Raw genomic sequence first — 18603 nt, forward strand, 5'->3', positions numbered from 1 at the left:
ACCAATCAATTTCATTTTACTAAAGTTTAAAAGTCTTCATTCTTTATTTCACCTAGCATCTTTACTTGGTTGAAATTTTTATGATTGAATCATAGTAATCATTGTTTGTAAAGGGGGGATAATTAGGTTAGACTATTTCAAGTCTGACATTGTCATTCAGCATTCAATGATTAATCTGCTTCATACTCACATATTGTGATTGGGGCTTTCAGTAGTTAGCTAGTTATGAACTAGCCCTAGAATTTGTGTCTAGGAGAGGAATTTTGACAGCCATTAAATAGGGATAAAAGTTGTGCCATCAATGTATGAAAAATTTAAGCACAGAGTAAGCGCCACACAGTAAATATATTTGTACATTTAAAATAGGATTATTATGCCCTGACTGGTGTGGCACAGTGGGTTGAGTGCTGGCCTGTGAATCAAAAGGTTGCTGGTTCGATTCCCAGTCCAGGCACATGCCTGAGTTGCGGGCCAGGTCTCTGGTTGGGGACGTGTGAGAGGCGACCGATCAATGTTTCTCTCCTTCTTTCTCTCTCCTTCACCTCTCTCTAAAAAGTAAGTAAAATCTTTAAAAAATAAAATAAAATAGGATTATTATACTTGTATATCTCTTTAATAAGTAATTTCAGTAAATCATATTTCAAATCTTACCAGGTGTTTTTAGGTTCTAAGTAAAAATTGTTTGGCGATACTAAAGTAATATTTAAAGATAATTTATGCTTTCAGGTCACACTTGCTTAGCTCTCCTTCCTTTCCCTTAGCTTTCGCACTTGATAGATAACGCAGGAGGAGTTGCTGCCATCATTGACTGCATCGGGTCTTGCAAAGGAAACATAAGGCTGCCCGGCATCATGATGCTTGGTTATGTGGCGGCTCATTCTGAGAACCTGGCAATGGCAGTGATCATTTCCAAGGTTGGTTCTTGCTTGGTTTTCTTCTAGTTATTGTAGGAAGATATTCTAAGAATCACAGTAATACTCTCCAACAGATTATAAAATCTAACTGACCAGAGTGAAAGAAACCTGAAGACTTTTTCAGCTTCTTTCCAAGGCTTATTAGTAAGTTTCTGAAAGCAATGCTAGAATAAGGTTTATTTTGTAGGCAGTTTAAAGTTTTCATCAGTATTTAATATCTACAAAATATCAATACCTCTGAGTATTAGGATTACCTGTTTTGAAATATTCAGTGTATTTTACATTGAAGGATCGACTGTATATATTTACAAAATGTAAAGCATGCTTTGATTAAAGGCATTACATGCCCAGTAGTCATTCTCCCCTTTCCTGACATTCAGGTAGGGGATGACAATGGCTAGGGCATCCCTTTCTATCTGCTTTCATCAGCTTTCATGAACTCATTTCTCTTCTTAGATGGGGGCAATTCAAAGCACATAGACTGTGTCCTTGCCTTAGGAATTTGGCCCCGTCTCATTTTATAACTTGGTATTAACCCACCATACAATGCAGCCCTGACACATGGTAGGTGCTCAGAAATATTGATTGGATGATTAAAGATAGATTTCCTGAAGAACTCTTACAGGCTGTTTGCTAACAGTGTCTCTGGTAACTCTCTAGGGTATGTGTTTCTTATCAGCATAGAAAACCTGCTGTTCTATGTTAAACAGAAGTGTGGATTTCTGTTTTTTAATTCCCCGCTAATCCTCAGAATAAAAGGGAGCCTCAGATCTTTATTTTCTACCTATTCTTGGCTTTCCTCGCTTTTTAGCCTACACATTTATTTTGTTCTTCTATTACCGAAGACTATGATAGAGACTAGAACAGCAGTGCTGTTTCCTGAAGGGTCACTGTGGGGATATTACTAGGATTTTTGATTCTTGGTTCTTTTGTGGCTTGTCAGAAAGCTTACACATAGGAAGAATGATGAAAGAAGCAACAATTGCTTCTGCTTCCTCTATTTCCTCCCCAAAATAACAAGGAGGCACTCCCCTTCTTGGGCCTAGGGTTGCTGCTGGCCTCTCCCACCCAGTGGTCTGTCAGTTGAAGATGAAGGTGACAGCAGTAGTTTGAGGCGAACCACACAGTACTGTGTCCTTCTTTTTCCTACATAATACTGTGAGGACTAGTAATAAACAGGACTTCACATTTAAATGATGCTTTATAATTTTCAAAGCACATTCATGTTTCTTACTTCATTTGGTATTCATAACAACCAAGGCCAGTAAGTCAAGAGTTTGGGGGTTGGGGTGGAAGAGGCTGACTTCTTTTCCTCCTGCTCCTTCAGTCTTGTTATGTCCCAGAATATGAACTTTCTGGAGAGTTGTCTCATTCTGAAGACAGATCTGACCTTTTGTATTGACAAACATTTTTAGTTGGAAAAAAGAAGCCAATGAAGAAAATTGGTCTTAATAACCGAATTTAAAGGTACAGGGGAAAAAAGTGTATATGATCATTTGGCCTCTGCTATGGTGTAGCATAACAATGTGACATTGACTTTTGTGGTACTAAATTTAAGGTAATAATTATTATAGTCTCAGATTAGTTAAAAAATTATTCCTATACAGAATCTGGAATTATAATTTGATTTGGCTATTTGAGTCTTCCTTAAATATAGAAACTATAAGGTCTTTGGGGTTCTTTAGTTAATTTGGTTTTGATTCTTTAGATAAAATTGAGTCCTAAAGTGCAAAATATAAACACGCGCTATGTAACAAAAGTAATTATTTCTACTTTAACATTTAGTCATGTTAAAATGGGCAAAACTGTCATTTTAAAGTTGACCAAAATTGATGAAAAATCTTTTACTATTTCAGGAAAGATTTTAGTGGACATATTTAATCTAAAAGTTATTTAAATAGAATTCTGGCTCATGTTATTCATTGGATTTCAAATCCATAGTAGTTATTTTGTTATCAGAATTATTATACTTAGTGAAAAGGCAATTTTAAGGAATTCCAAATTAACTTCTTTAACAAAGGAAAATAAGAAAAACCTAAGCATTTTAAATTTGTCACAGTGGAATTTGGTTTTGCCTGTGTACTAATCTGTGGCATCTGTTATTTGATTAAGTGCCTATCTATTTGGGGAGTAAACGCCAGTAGAGATAGTCTTAGTTTAGTTGGATTGTAACACATAATTAAAGTAAATTAGTTCTAGTCATATTATTGACTTCGATGTGTTCATTTATTGAACCATCTAGGAAAAAAGGATCAAGGCCAAAATGATTTTTTCTAATGTTTGAGAGGCATGGAAGACTCTTTAAACCTGCTCTAGAGTCATAACACTTGCTCTTTTGATCAACGCTGCAGGGTGTGCCCCAGTTATCAGTCTGTTTGTCAGAAGAATCAGAAGATCATATTAAGGCTGCTACTGCCTGGGCCTTGGGACAGATTGGGAGACACACCCCGGAGCATGCACGGGCTGTTGCCGTCACAAACACGTTGCCAGTTCTCCTTTCTTTGTACATGTCAACAGAAAGCTCTGAGGATCTTCAAGTAAAAGTAAGTGCTTAATTCTTATTGTTTTGTGAAGATTTTGATGCATTAAAAATATGTAATTTGAAATTGTTTCATTTTCATTATGGATAATACTGCTTTTATGAGTCAAGAAATAACAAATTTATTAGAAGAACTGCCTGCGGAGACTCTTCTTTGAAAATGGGATTCCCTTGTCTCTAAAAATCAGGGATACATTTTAAAGAAAGTTTTCTGTAGGTGCAAAGTTGTTTGTAAAATGAATGTCTAGTTGTTGCCTTCTACATTCTTGCTGACTTTTCTTATAGAATAGGAATTGAAGAATAATAGAATTTTGGAGTTAGAATTAGCTGCAGAGAACTGTAGCCCATCTTGCATTAATAAAATTGAGTCCAAAGGAATTTAAGGTGCTTTCAAACGTACAATGCCACTGAGCAGGAGGTGTTCCTGAAGCCATGATCTACCTCTCCTAACTCCGCAAGTCTGCCTGGTCTTTTAATGATATGTCTTAAATTTGTTCCTTAAAAGAAAAATGTCCATAGTATTCACTAAAGTAAACATTTTTAAATATGCATTTAAAAAATCCAGCTTTCTGAAAAAAGTATTACTAGCTACTGAAATGATTCACAAAACATGAGTATAAAGTAAGAGGGGTTGTTTAATAATTATAGAATTTCAAAGAAAGAAAATGTTTCCCGCCCTGGCTGGTGTGGCTCAGTGGATTGAGCGCCAGACTGCAAACCAAAAGGTCACAGGTTCAGTTCCAGTCAGGGCACACACTTGGGTTGTGAGCCAGGTCCCCAGTTGGGGGCATGCAATAGGCAACCACACATTGATGTTTCTTTTCTCTCTTTCTCCCTCCCTCCTCCTTTTTCTGAAAATAAATAAATAAAATCTTTAAAAAAAGAAAAAAGGAAACGTTTCCCATCATACTACCATGTTAGGAAAACATGTAACTTTTTTAAAACAGCTTTTAGAATCAACTTTTATTGAAAGAAGTGCACAGAAAATACGATAATTCAAAATAAAATTAACAACAGTAAATTAAATTATATTTAAATTTTAATTAAAACAATAAATTAACAAATAAAAAAACATATTTGCTGAAACAACTTTAGATGATACAATGAGGCAGAAATTTTATTAGAACTGTAAAGTTCAGAGATTCTGAAAGTTATAGTGAATCATTTATCAACATACATTTTATAGAAGTGAATTTATGTATATTTGGTTATGTTTACATGTTATTTCTCTACAAATTCATTGAATGAAGCTGATTTCTAAATGAATGTTTTTTTCAGTTTTTACAAGACTTTCTGGATCAAAGCAATGATTTGGTAGATTTGGGGCTTCCCTTCTATTTCTCCAATGTTTAGTGCATTCCTTGGCAATGCTTGGTAGGACGAATAAGGCTGACAATGTGCTAAGGTCTTTTCCCATTTAAGAATTCTGTGATTCTTTGACTTTCTGGTTGAGAAATCACAGCCCCATTTTCAGTTTTGAATTGTTCAGGACAGTTTATTTACATATATGTAATTTTAGCTTATATATGTAGTCCTCTTTTGCCCTCAAATTTCTTTAACCCATTATCATTATCGTCTTTTCTTCCTCCCATATCCCACAGATTCTTCTTCTTTCCTTTTCCCTCTTTCTCACTTCTCATCCTCCTGCCCCTTCTAGTGAACCAGTGACCTGGCTCCTCTGCAAGGTTTCTTTAGGCATAAGCTGTGCTACCCAGGCTATAATAGTAATTATATTCAACTTCTAGATTATCAACAAATACATAATCAAATACACTATCACTCTCAGATTCCAGCACTTAACAACTTTTATTTTCCTGTAAGTATTGGAAATAAAGGAATCCATGAGCTAGAGCATGAATAGTTAATAGTGGAGTCAATAGTAATTATGGCCGAGAAACCCTTGCAAATAGTTTTTTAGGTAGCACTGTATAGGGATAGGCAAATGTAGGTTTACAGCTATAATACAAATAAATAATACATTAACAAATAATACAAGAATAAACTGTTTTGCATACCCACAACTGTAAACCTACTTTTGCCTACTTTTAAATTATTATGATATTATGTATAAATATCACTGTAGTTAAGATGATTTTTATTGTTTTAACAAAGGTGGTTTTAGTAAAACATTTAGGTTTACTAATAGAAGTTAACAACAGTAAGTTAAATTCTGCCTACATTTGATACAGTATTTATTTTCAAGAAATACACTGGATTTTAAATTTAAAAGTGGGATCTTTATCAATTATTGTTCATTAGCAATCTTCCAAGGCTTTGAGCCCATCCAAATATTTTCTTTTTAAAAACTTATTGATTTAAGAGAGAGAGAAACATCAATTTGTTGCTCCACTTATTTATTAATTCATTGGTTGCACCTTGTGCATGCCCTGAACAGAGATTGAATCCTCAACCTTGGTGTATTGGGATGACGCTGTAACCAGGTGAGCTACCCTACCAGGGCCAAAGATTTTCTTAATGTAGGTATCCATCATTCTTTTTCTTCTTTATCAAGGTCTCTTGGATCCTGTCAGTTGTTATGAAAGTCCAAGTCTGTTTGATTTGACATTATCTCAGTAGGGAAAAATGCAACCAAGAGCTTCAGGAACTGTCTTATGGTATTTCTCATTTGTTACTCGGCGGCAGCTTTCAAATTATAAGGCCATGTTGAAGTTTATTTTGTCCCAAAGGCATGTCAGCTTATTTTAAGCATTCTCTAATTGGTTCCAATCCAAGAGAACCAATGAGCAGCCCCTTGGAATTTCTTACATATTTTCATATAGCCTTACTATCTACCTGTGCCTGTATTATTTCAAATACCTTATTAAAAACTAAAACAAAAACAAAAACAAAACATCTTTTATTTAATGAGCTTACCTACATGTATTTTTAAACTATTCAGGTGATTGCATTTTCAACTTGTCTTGATTTAGAGACATCCTATTGAAATGTTCCATGTTATTTTTGGCATTTGAATAAATTCATTCTACTACCTTAGTTATAAAACTATTTCTAAGGCCATTATTTGATTTATTGTGTTCTTATCATAATGATTGTTCTGTTTAATTTTCAGCAGCTTTATTGAAATATAATTTACCCATTTAAAGTGATCAATTCCTTGGTGTTTAGTATATTCACAAAATTGTGTGATCACACCACAGTCTAATTTTAGAACACTTTCATTCCCCCCTTAGCTGTCACTCTGTTGTATCTTCCCTACCTAGCACCAGGCAACCATTGATTTACTTTTTGTCTTTGTATATTTGTCTCTTCTGGACATTTAATTAATTAATTAGTTAATTAATTAATTTATGACATTTAATTTAAATGGAATCATACAATATATGTGGCCTTTTGTGCCTGGCTATTTTCCCTTAGCATTAGTTTTAAGGCTCATTCTTATATATAGCATATATTGTTATTTTTCCTTTTTATTGTAAAGAAATATCCTATTGTATTATATACCATGTTTTGTTTATCCACTTAACAATTGATGAACTTTTTAAAAAGTATATTTTATTGATTATACTGTTACAGTTGTCCCAGTTTTTCCCCCTTTGCCCCCCTCTGCTCAGTACCCTCTTTTCCCCCACCAATGCCCCCTTAGGTCATGCCCATGGGTTGTGCAAACACTTATCTTTGTTTTTTTATTATAGCCATCCTAGTGGGTCTGAATTCGTAGCTCATTGTGGTTTTGATTTGTATTGATATTTCCCTGATGGTTAATGATGTCGAAAAAATGTTATCGTTTTTATGGGCCATTTATACATCTTCTTTAGAAAAAGATCTAATCAAACCCTTTGCTGCCCATTTAAAAATTAGGTTATTCTCAACTTGTAAAGGTTCTTTATATATTGGGGATACAAGTACTTATCAGATGTATGGTTTATAAGTATTTTCTCCCAATCTATGGATTATCATGTCACTTTCTTGATGGTACTTTAAAATTTAGATTAAATTAAATTTATATATTTTTTTCTTTTGTTGCTTGTGCAGTCGGAGTCATACCTGACAAGGCTTTGCCTAATCCAAGGTCACAAAATTTATTCTTACGTTCCCCTTTTATTATAACTCTTTTGGCCAAAATGCTTTCAGAACAACATTCACTTTTGAATAAAAAAAACATTTTTTTTTAATTTTAAAGTTTTTATTAAAAATCATCCATAAGCAAAGCAACAATAAATAATTTTTATTATTCCTCTAATTTTTGTGAAGAACAATTGAAATGGTATCAAGTATTTATACTGACAATTTTATTTTGTTAATTACTATTTCTATGTGTATTGTTAAGAGGTGAAATACAGTGTTGCTAGTCACTGTGGTTTTTACAACAGCTTTGATCAGTGTGGACAGAGTCAGTTTTTAGAATTGACAGAAAAATGAATAAATATAGAACCGTAGGTGTTATGATGGTTCATAGGAAAACCAGACTCAAACTCAAGTTGCCCTAAATAGATAGATAACCCATGGTTCCTTCTCTGATGTCATCATATATTATGTATGTCTAAGGATAAACAATAGCTACTAAATGTGGTGACATTAGCAAAATTTATAATCTGTTGTTCATTAATTTAAAGTAAGATATTACTTGATTTACTGAATTAAAAAATAAGAACTATTTTACTTTGCTTACAGCAATAACTTAACAAAAAGCACATTTACTAAAGGCTATTAAATTTTAAATCCAAAATATGACATAATCTTGTATGTAGAAAATCCTATGGAATAAACAAACACACACATAAATACCAGAGGTACTGACTTCAGCAAAGTCATAGGGTATAAGGTCAAAATATAAAAATCAATTTTATTTCCATAGGCTAATAATGATCAATTCAGATGTGAATATATTTTCTTAATTTCAAAATAGCATCAAAAAGAGTAAATTACTTAGGAATAAAGTTAACAAAAGAAGTATAAGACTTGTATACTGAAGGCTACAAAACATTACTGAAAAAAAATTTAAAGAAAATCTGAATGGGAAGACTTTCCATGTTCATGGAGTAGAAGATTAGATATTGTTAAGATGGCAATACTCCCCAAATTGATCTACATATTCAATACAATCTCTATCAAAATCCCAGCTGGCTTCGCTGCCCCCCTCCCACTCCCCATTGAAAAGGTGATTCTAAAATTCACATAGAAATGCAAAGGACCCATACTATCCAAAACAATTTTGAAAAAGAAGGACTTACACTGCTTAATTTCAAAACTTACTACAGAGCTATAGTAATAAAGATAGTGTGGTACTTGCTTACAGAAAGACATATATACCAGTGTAAGTGAATTGAGAATCTGAAGTAGGCTCTTTTTTGGTCAATTGATTTTTCACAAAGTACCAAGACAATTAATGTAAGAAGGATAATATTTTTAGCAGATGATAATGAGACAATTATTATATCCTCATACAAAAATATTAATCTGCATCCTTATTTCATACCATACACAAGAAATAACTTAAAATAGATCATAGATATAAATATGAGTTTAAGACTATAAAACTCTTAGAGAAAACATAGGAGTAAATATTTGTACCTTAGATTAGGCATTGATTTCTTAGATATGACACCTAAAGCACAAGTGATAAAGAAAATATTGACAAATTGGTTTTCATCAAAATTAAAAACCTGTATGCTTCAAAAGACACCATTAAGAAGAAAATGAAAAGACTTGGAAAAATATTTGCAAGTCACATATTTGAGAAAGCACATATTCAAAAATATATAAAAGGATTCTTGCAAGTCAATAATAAGACAAATAATCTAAACACTGGGCAAAGATTTGAATAGAAATTTCACCAAAGGAAATATAAAAATGGCCAATCAGCACATGAAAAGATGTCAAACATCATTAATCACTAGGGAAATGCAAATCAAAATCATAATGAGATAATACTTCAAACCCACAAGAATGGCTATAATTAATAAAATGGATAGTAACAAGTATTGATCGTCATGCGGAGAATCTTAAACCTCCTTACATTACTATTGGGAATGTAAAATGTTATAGTTACATTGAAAAACAGTTCAGCAGTTTCTCAAAATGTTAAAACATAAATTTACCATCAGCATCCAAATACTCCATCCCTAAGTATTTTCCCAAGAGAAATGTAAACATCTGTTTACACAAAGACTTGTATATGAATCTTCATAGCAGCATTATCCATAATAGCCAAAGGAGGAAACAATCCAATGTCCATCAACTGGTGAATGGATAAACAAAGTGTGATAAATATGTATAATGGAATACTAGTAACAATAAAAGGAATGAAATACTAATACATGCTATAACATGGATGAACTTCATGTTGAGCTTTCCTCTATAGTTGAGTAGATTTGTTTTGCTTCTGTGAGTGGGGCAATTTCTACTAGTGATCAATAGCAGTGAAGAAGGCCAGACTCAAAAGTTCATATATCATGTGATTTCATTTATATGAAATGTCCAGAAAAGTCAAATTTATAGACAGAAATTAGATTAGTAGTTGCCTAGGGATGGTGGGGATAAGTGGGGTGAAGGAATAAGGAATGACTACAAATGGGCATGAAGTTTCTATCTGGGATGATAAAATATTCAAAAATTAGATTGTACTGATAGTGCACAGTTCTGTAAATTTACTAAAAATCTATTGAATTGTGCACTTGAAATGAATGACTTTATAGTATGTAAGTTGTATCTCAATAAAGTTGTTAAAAATATTAAGCCCAGAAATTGGCAAGTAAACAAAATCTTAATTAATATATTAATATTTTTCATGCTGGACAATACAGCTGATTATTAATCATGACATACATTCCTATATAGAAGTATATACCTGTGTTCGTATAATCATAAATCTAATATATTTCTTAACAAAGGATAGTACAGCTCAGTGAATTTCTAGGGTCATTAGAATCTAATCCTCTAGGGCTCTTGATTAATAACTTGACAGTACATCACCAATTTGGAACTGTTAAGAGTCAGGCTGTCCACATGATACAGTGAATGTGATCTCTGCTATCCTGTTAGTAGACCTTGACACCAGTTAAGTTAAATTTGTTGACCTGCTGGGTCACTGTGGTCCTAAGTTGGTTCACAAAGGTATAACTTATGTTATACTACATGTGGACAAAATTTGGGTTGCATTACATAATTTGTTGTTTCATTTAATCTAGTTTATAAAACAATATTTGAGGACAAGTATGTCAAGAGATAAGAGATTACAAGACTGCTTAGCCTCAGTCTCTGGGAAACCATAAATTCAAGAGTTTTTAATTGGAGAGCACACATGTGATGAAAGTTTTTTGCTGAATCCATTTATCAACTGTAAAATTCATGATGTGAAAAGCAAAATACTCCTTGACATTCAAGAGCATTGCTAAATGTTGAAGAGCAAGATCCCAGAAGACCAGGTCAGCTAAGGCCTCAGAGAGAGAACAGGTGATCGGAGGAAAGGCTATAAAAATGGACTGAAGCATAAACCACATACATACAAGCAGATGTGGATTTCTAGTGGAAAATAGCTGTAGATAAACCCAGTCGTGAAGCCTTCCAAGGTGAAGGGGGCAGGCTTTAATACAAAGAAACAGAATCACAAGAGCCATGGCCTTAGAGCTGGCTGCAGGAATGTGCTGCAATTATATCAGAGCCCTTCCTCAGCCACACTTTTGGCACCACCACATGGTGTCACCATGAAATACAGAGTGCTGGGGGACAGTAGGAAAGGTACCTGTGGGTACCTATTCTTTTGCTTGTGGGTGATACACCCACCCCCTTTTGTAGAGCTTTCCTCTATAGTTGAGTAGATTTGTTTTGCTTCTGTGAGTGGGGCAATTTCTACTAGTGATCAATAGCAGTGTATCTACAAATGCTCATTGAATACTGCATATAGTAGAATATTTCTGACTACATACCCATAAGCCATGAGCCTTCTGGAGAATATAGAACACCTGATAATGGCTTTCTATAGTAAACTAGGTATTTTTTCAAATTTGTTGATTAGAAGGAAGGAGTAGGGCATTAGCTAACTCAGAGTTTCATATATACAAATTTTTACACTAATAAAATGTAATACATTATTAATTTTCAGTCTAGAGCTTTATGATTTATAATTTTAATTTTCTCATAGGTATTTTAAAAGCTCAATAATACACTCTACATTTTAAAAGTTGACACAAAGATAACTGGCAGGATATTCTATGATAAAACCAATGAAAGATAGGAGTCTTTCTGACAACTATTTTTTAAAAATAAAACAACTGTTGTCATTGCTGGGGAGTGAGTGGTATAAAGGGACTAAATGGTAATGGGAAAAACGATACAATAAAGATTGAATAAAAAAAGAAACTTCACTAAGCAAGATCCTCCATTGTGAAGTATTTTGAGTTGAGTTCACTCATCATGAATAATATATTCAACTAATTTATATATTTTAGATCTACTGGATATAAGTAAATTAAAATTTAAAATGTTCATTTTGCATTTAAAAAAATAAAACAACTGCTGCTTAGACCAGGAAATTGATTTCATTTTCAAATTCCTGGGACATGAGACATAAATTTTTGTGAAGATTTAATTGATTGCTTACTTTGGTATGTGTTTTGCTTTGTATTTCAATAGAGTAAAAAAGCCATAAAGAATATTTTACAAAAATGCACCTATTTACCAGCCCTTGAGCCATTTCTGTTTGATGCTCCTCCTAATATTCTGAAGCATGTGGTTGGACAGTTCAGTAAGGTAAGAAGTGCATTTAGCATGGAAGTGGGGGAAGAAAATGAAAATAAATTAACTTTTTTCGTTTTTTTTTTTCTGTTGGATCAATGTTTTCTTCTGTAAGATGGGGGCAGGGTTCTCCTACTTAATTCACTGATTATATTGACAGGGATAGAAACATAAATTAATAAAATTCACATTTCCTTTTTCCTCACAATCTCTGTACCATCTTTTTTAATGTTCCTAGGGAGTATATACAGTATGTCAACACATAAAAACATCATAATATAGATAATTTATATTAAGTAACTTTTAGTAATTTTCCCGGTTATCTATTAGTCTCATTCATCTGGGAACACTGAAAAGGTCTTTAAAAGAAAAAGAGAAAGATCGCTGAGCCACTGAAATATTTTTCACAAAGTTCATGCACTTACTAGAGATGCTCTCAGACAGTCATTTGAAGTTTATTGACTTATTTTATGAACGATCTAAACAAATGTAGCTGTTAAATATTTCTTAGATGATTGCAGATTAAAAGTAGTAGGGTAGGAAGGTCAAGCTGCTAGCAGGGCCAGCAGCCAGCAGGCCTGACAGCTGATAGCAAAGGCTGAGAATGACTGCGTTGCCGCAGCCATTGGTCACCAGGACGGTGACCCTAAGCTATCAAGGACTGGTTAAATTGTGCTCAGGGGATTTGATTTAAGAAAATGGGGTCTGTGGAAAGAGTATCCCATAGTGGCTCTGAGCTCAGGCTGTGGAGTTGGGGTACCTGGATTTATATTTGGGAACTGTAATATCTTTAGCAAAGTCTTAACCTCTTTAAACCTTGGTATGATTACCCATAAAATGGAGATAATAAGAGTGCCTGTTTCATAGGGTCATTGTAAAGTTAAATGAGAGGTTATACGAAGAGTTCAGCTCAATTCCAGGCACATGTTAAGCACTCAAATGCACACAAACACACACAGTTGTTTTTAATATATAGAACATAAAAGTAATTAAGGTTGATTTAAAAATTAATAAAAATGAATGGGGTCAAGTTTATTTGACTAGTCAGTTATAATACTATATAAAGAAGCTACTACTATCCACTCATGTTCATTGCCTTTATTCCATCTGCACAACATAAAAAGTTCATACATTTCTAGAAAGACTGATTTTTACTTCTAATCATAAGCAAATTCGGGCTCATTGTTACAGGTATATTGGGCATAAATTCTCTTTTACACTATTGTTGCTTTTCAGTAGTAACAATCCAACTTGGAAAAGAAAAGGTGACATTTTAATGTGCTTCACTTTTAAAGGTGCTGCCACATGATAGCAAAGCTCAACGACTTTTTGTAACAAGTGGTGGACTTAAAAAGGTTCAAGAGATAAAAGCAGAACCTGGATCTCTTCTTCAGGAATACATCAACAGTATTAACAACTGCTACCCAGAGGAAATAGTAAGGTGGGAAAAATAGACTCTGAGAAGGTCAATATTATAATGTGGTTTTTCTGTTTTCCAATATAGATTTTATATTCACTTTGTCAAAATGTGGACTTTGAAATACTACATAAGACCAATGTACACCTTTACCTCTGCTCTTGACCACTTTATTTACCTCAAGTTAAATTAGGTTCTGATTGATATACACATTTCCAAGTCAATTGCAATGTCATATGAGACACTTCTGTACTAATTTAAGACATGTTTTATGAAAGATTACCCAAATACAGAGTTCAGATTAAATGAATCTTTAATGTGAACCTGATTTAGAAAGGACTTATAGATTCTGATTTTCAAAATCCCCTGCATATTATTGTTATTAAGCTCACATTTGTATTAATAGGAGTATTACAAATAGAAAAGAGATGTTGAGTATCAGAAAGAAAGTTACTGTCTGTATTTGAAAGGAACTTAAATAAATAATGTCGTTTATAATATGCAGGTGCTCCACAGTAATGGAGCAGGAAGCTACTTTCAAGATTAATTTTTTTAAATGAGGTTGATTTGTAAAGCACTAAACCTAAGTCTCAAATCTTATAAGCCTAAAATAACCATACCATTAACTCCAAAGTTACCAAGGAGGTAACTTTCCTTTTATTATGTGAAAAATACCCACAATACATGCAGAATTAAAAGCCATATTTATCTACTTCTACACTTATTTCTTATTTTTGCTAATTAATATTGGAGGATATTAGAGAATTTCAATTTTAAAACACATATAAACTTATAAAAGTCATATAAACTATTCTTCCTATTTAATATCAGTGGTTTTTCCTACATATGATAACACTGATTTTAAAAACAGAAATAAATTTAAGATAATTTGTTTTCTATTCACATATATTCTGCAAGTAAAATTCTTTTCAAAGATGTAAGTTTAGGTACTTTTGGGAGGTTTATGAGAACTCCTTGACCAAATATTTCCAATAAGTTAGCTTTGAAAATAATAATACATATAAAATATACAAAAGAAATAGCATATCATAAAATGTATATCTAACATATATAATTTACAAATATAATGATTAACAAAAGTTTACATAACATATATATGTAAGACCACTAAATGAAGGAAATATGAAAATCTTTTCTCGATAAGTAGATAAAATGAAATTTTACACATTTACACATCCCTTTAGGAAGAATGTTATTTCATGTAAGTTTAAAATAACTTTTAATATAATATTCTAACATAAACAAAATTATAGAAAAATGAAAAAAAGCAAACTAAAGGGCTCCCCAAATGGAATGAACTACTAGAATTAACCAATGGTAAAGTACTTTCTTGAATAGAAATCTTTCTAGGATTACTTTACAGGGCATGAATGGAAACTAAAAAGCTCTTCTGTTATATAGAACCTAATTTGGTGCTTTGTCAAAATATCATTGTAAATTTTTAACTTCTAACATTCTGTAATCTTGAATTTTATTTTAAAAATTGACTAGTTATCATGAAGAATTTTGGTTAGCTAACTTTTTCAAGTTTCTGATATATTTTTTAAAGCATTAGGTTCTATAAAATGGTGTTTTATAGAAACCTTTGAAATGTCTTTCTATGAAGAGGCAAATATAATCTTAAAATAGTTTTGTTTTTACAATCCTATTCTCAAGAATCACTTTATAACTATTTCAGAACTAATTATTCTTTATAAGACAGCTTATCAATGGTTACATCTCTCTGCTCTTATTAGCCTAAACATTTACTTCCTATTGCCTTCTAATTTTAGTAGTCTTTAAAAATTTCTAATAAAGGTAGTTGGTATGAGATAGAAGGGACCTAGGACCAGATGTTAGAATCTCTAAGTTCTAGTTCTTGTCCACTCCACAGCCAGAGGTGTTCTGGGAACTCCTTTGTCTTCTGGATCTCATCTAAACTGGGGAGAGGAAGATGCTTTTAGGAAACATTTAATTTGGGGAGGGAGGCATGCATACAGTCTTCCATTTGGCACATTTCTGATGTGGTAACTGTATAATATCCCAAATTCTACACGGTCTAGGGTGAGGTTAATTCACTTATACTCTTAAAGGCCCTTTAGAGGTAAACTGGGATAGCAGTGGTTGACAGGCATAGAAAAGGAATTTCCTCTTTTTTGGAGGTTCATTTTAGTTCTTTTATGAGGAGTATATGGTTAACAGCTACCAAATAGCAGCACAATTTTCAAAGTTTGGTTCTTTTAAAAAATCTATTCCTTGCCATTTACATAAACAAATACCTACCTTGTGTCTGACATATGTATTGTATAAGGCCTAAGAAGTTGAGACTACTTTAAAATTTGGGACTAACGTAGAGCAACAGTTATGAATTCCCCAGTGTATGACTATTTTCAAGAGGTCCACTGTTGAAGGGACAATTTTTTCCAGAGTAGGAGGCCTTTAGAGTGAAAACATTCTTTAAAGTAGCTTTTTATGTTTATACAATATGTATATACCTGTTTAACTATGACTATCTGTACAAGCACACTATCAAGAAGAATGCAGCTCTGTTTTGTCCACTGTAACTTGACAAATTGTGGAAGAAATTAGTATACTATCAATTATGAGTTTTTAAATCAACCTTCTGAGGATAAAGATAACTGACAAAGGACAAAGCAAGTCTCAAACATTAGGTTTAATCTGGAGAAAACACCTTAGGAGACTTACTTATTTTAAGTGTTTTTGGAAATTTTTAAATTACACTTTAGATTTTTTTAAGTAATTTATTCTAGAATGTCTACCAAATTTTATTTGACATAATTTTATATGCATGTAAATTCTGTCCATGGTATATGAAGCATCCCACCATGCATTAACTGACATATTTAATACTTTTAGACTAAATGTTTCATAAAATGTTCTATTTATAAATATAAATTTATAGTACTATAGATGCCTAAAACAAATGAAATTAATTTCCTATATTTGTGTAATAGAATACTTGTAAACCACTTATGAAATAGCTCTTTAATATGAAGTATGCTCCCAGAAATGTGTTTTTATGGGTGACCAGATCTGATTAAAATATAACTTGAGAATAATCTCTAAGACAATCAAGATGCAGAACTTGATTAGTAATGATAGTGTTGCCTAACTTATGATAAATAATCTATTAGCTATGGTCATTAAAGAAACCTCAGTCACTTGATATAATAAAAACAAAATCGCTTTAATAAAGTACTATCACTGGATTTAAGATACCCATTTTTTTGTCACTGCTTTGATATTCCTTAAATGTTTTGTTATTTGTCTAGCACAGTCTTGTGGGTTCATGTTCTTTTTCTTGATAGTCTCTAAACTTGTGCACAAAGCATTAGTGGAGCATAATTATTCAGAGGTCTCATTTATAGAATTATTTCAGATAATAACCTCATATTGAATCTTTGGCGCTTACTGTGCTGAATCTTTTCACCAGTATCTAATAAAATTTTTTTCTTTTTCAGGTATTATTCTCCTGGATATTCAGATACACTTTTGCAGAGAGTGGACAGCTATCAACCACCTACTAACTAAGCAAAGTTACATTTTTCTACTCAGATTCAGAGCAGAGTAGTTATGAATAAAAGTTGTTAAACCTCTTTCTAAATATCTGAATTATTACATTCTAGATTTATTCAATGTGAAATACCTTTAGATAATATTTTCTAAATTTATGTAATACTTTAAAAATTAGTGGCTTGAATTTATGAGAAATGTTTCATGGTCATTTACACAGGATTTAATCTAAAGGTAGATTTAAAAAGACATTCAAGAACTTTAAGGCATTTGTTATTGTTCTATTAAAAACTACACACACACACACACACACACACCACATCTCCAACTAGACAGATAAAAGGTGGTATTCAAAAACTCAGTTGTTTTGGCCAATTCTTTGCAGGCACAGGCAAGGAAAACTGGCCTTGCAAATTCCATAGTAGGTTATAGAAGGAAAATAGCTGAAAGAGGAAACTTTTCATCTCAAGTTTTCTAAGCTGTTTTCTTACCCTGCCTAAACTGTTTCTTACCTTTCATGGAGCTGGAGAAGGCAGAAATCAGCATTAAGCATTATAGGACTGCAGACATGCTTTCTGCTTTCATTGAAAGGTTTCTAAGTCTAGCTTTGCTCATGAATAAACAAGGAAACAGGCATGTAAAACGGGTCATCATTATTCCCTTGTCCTAGTCACTTTCCCAAATTTCAAAAGTCACATTTTCAGAGATTACAGACATATTTGAAAAGAACACCATCAGGCTGAGACTTTACATGCATCTTTATTCACTTAGGAAGCTAAAATGGAGTGAGAGGGGGTTTCAATGAAATTTTAAATAAAAATAGCATTAGAATTGTCCTTTTCATTTTTCCTATTTACTGTGTTTCTGACCTTGGGGAATATGTGATTAGATTTAGGAATCTGATTAGTTGGCATGTGTGTGTCTTTTGATCTAAAGGGACAGTCCCTACAGTGACCTCCCTTTGGAAGACTGGAGAGAAGAATGATAATCAGGGAGCCCCTTTGCCACAGTGCTTCCAGTCTGGCTGGCTTTCTTACCCATTTACTTTGGGTATTTTCTGGATTCATCTCTATAATCATTTCCTATCAGTGCATATGGCTTTTTGCATCTTTTAGAACGTCATTTTACCCACAATTATACCATTTCTTTCTGTCTTATACAGCCTAGAATTGCTTGCAGTTTTACTTTTTAATACTTCCTTGGGCCTATTTTGTTTCCTTGCAGTGATTTCTTTGACTTATTGCATAAGAAAGTATCTTTAGTCCCAGATTTGTACCTTTCATTTTTCTCTCCTGTCTGTCTGCTTGTCTTATGAACCTTTTAAGAATCTCAGAAAATAAAGGTAGTTTTCATCTTCCTTACATTAAGACCTTTTTTTCTTAATGACCATGTTGGTAATGAAGAAACTGGTCTATATAGGATAAAATCTCTTCCGATGTTATGAATTTCTTATAATGTATTTCTAGCCATTCTATATTGTACTTGAAGGTTTTCACTTCACACAC

The 18603-nt window shown here is 32.8% G+C and overlaps 1 protein-coding gene across 1 annotated transcript in view; it reads left to right on the forward strand.

Annotated features, from left to right (window-relative positions):
* LOC150019572 (sperm-associated antigen 6-like) overlaps nt 1–17154 on the forward strand; it is a 37736-nt gene extending 20582 nt beyond the window's left edge. Inside the window, exons 7-10 of the mRNA XM_090267362.1 lie at nt 762–914; nt 3266–3457; nt 12046–12162; nt 17047–17154. Of these exons, the coding sequence (XP_090123488.1) occupies nt 762–914; nt 3266–3457; nt 12046–12162; nt 17047–17112 (528 nt within the window). The 3' untranslated portion in view covers nt 17113–17154. The remainder of the gene's footprint in view (nt 1–761; nt 915–3265; nt 3458–12045; nt 12163–17046) is intronic.
* The last annotated feature ends 1449 nt before the right edge of the window (nt 17155–18603 follow it).

The sequence above is a fragment of the Furipterus horrens genome, unplaced genomic scaffold (assembly GCF_987537825.1).
Source record: "Furipterus horrens unplaced genomic scaffold, mFurHor1.1.pri manual_scaffold_2, whole genome shotgun sequence".
Taxonomy (NCBI): domain Eukaryota; kingdom Metazoa; phylum Chordata; class Mammalia; order Chiroptera; family Furipteridae; genus Furipterus; species Furipterus horrens.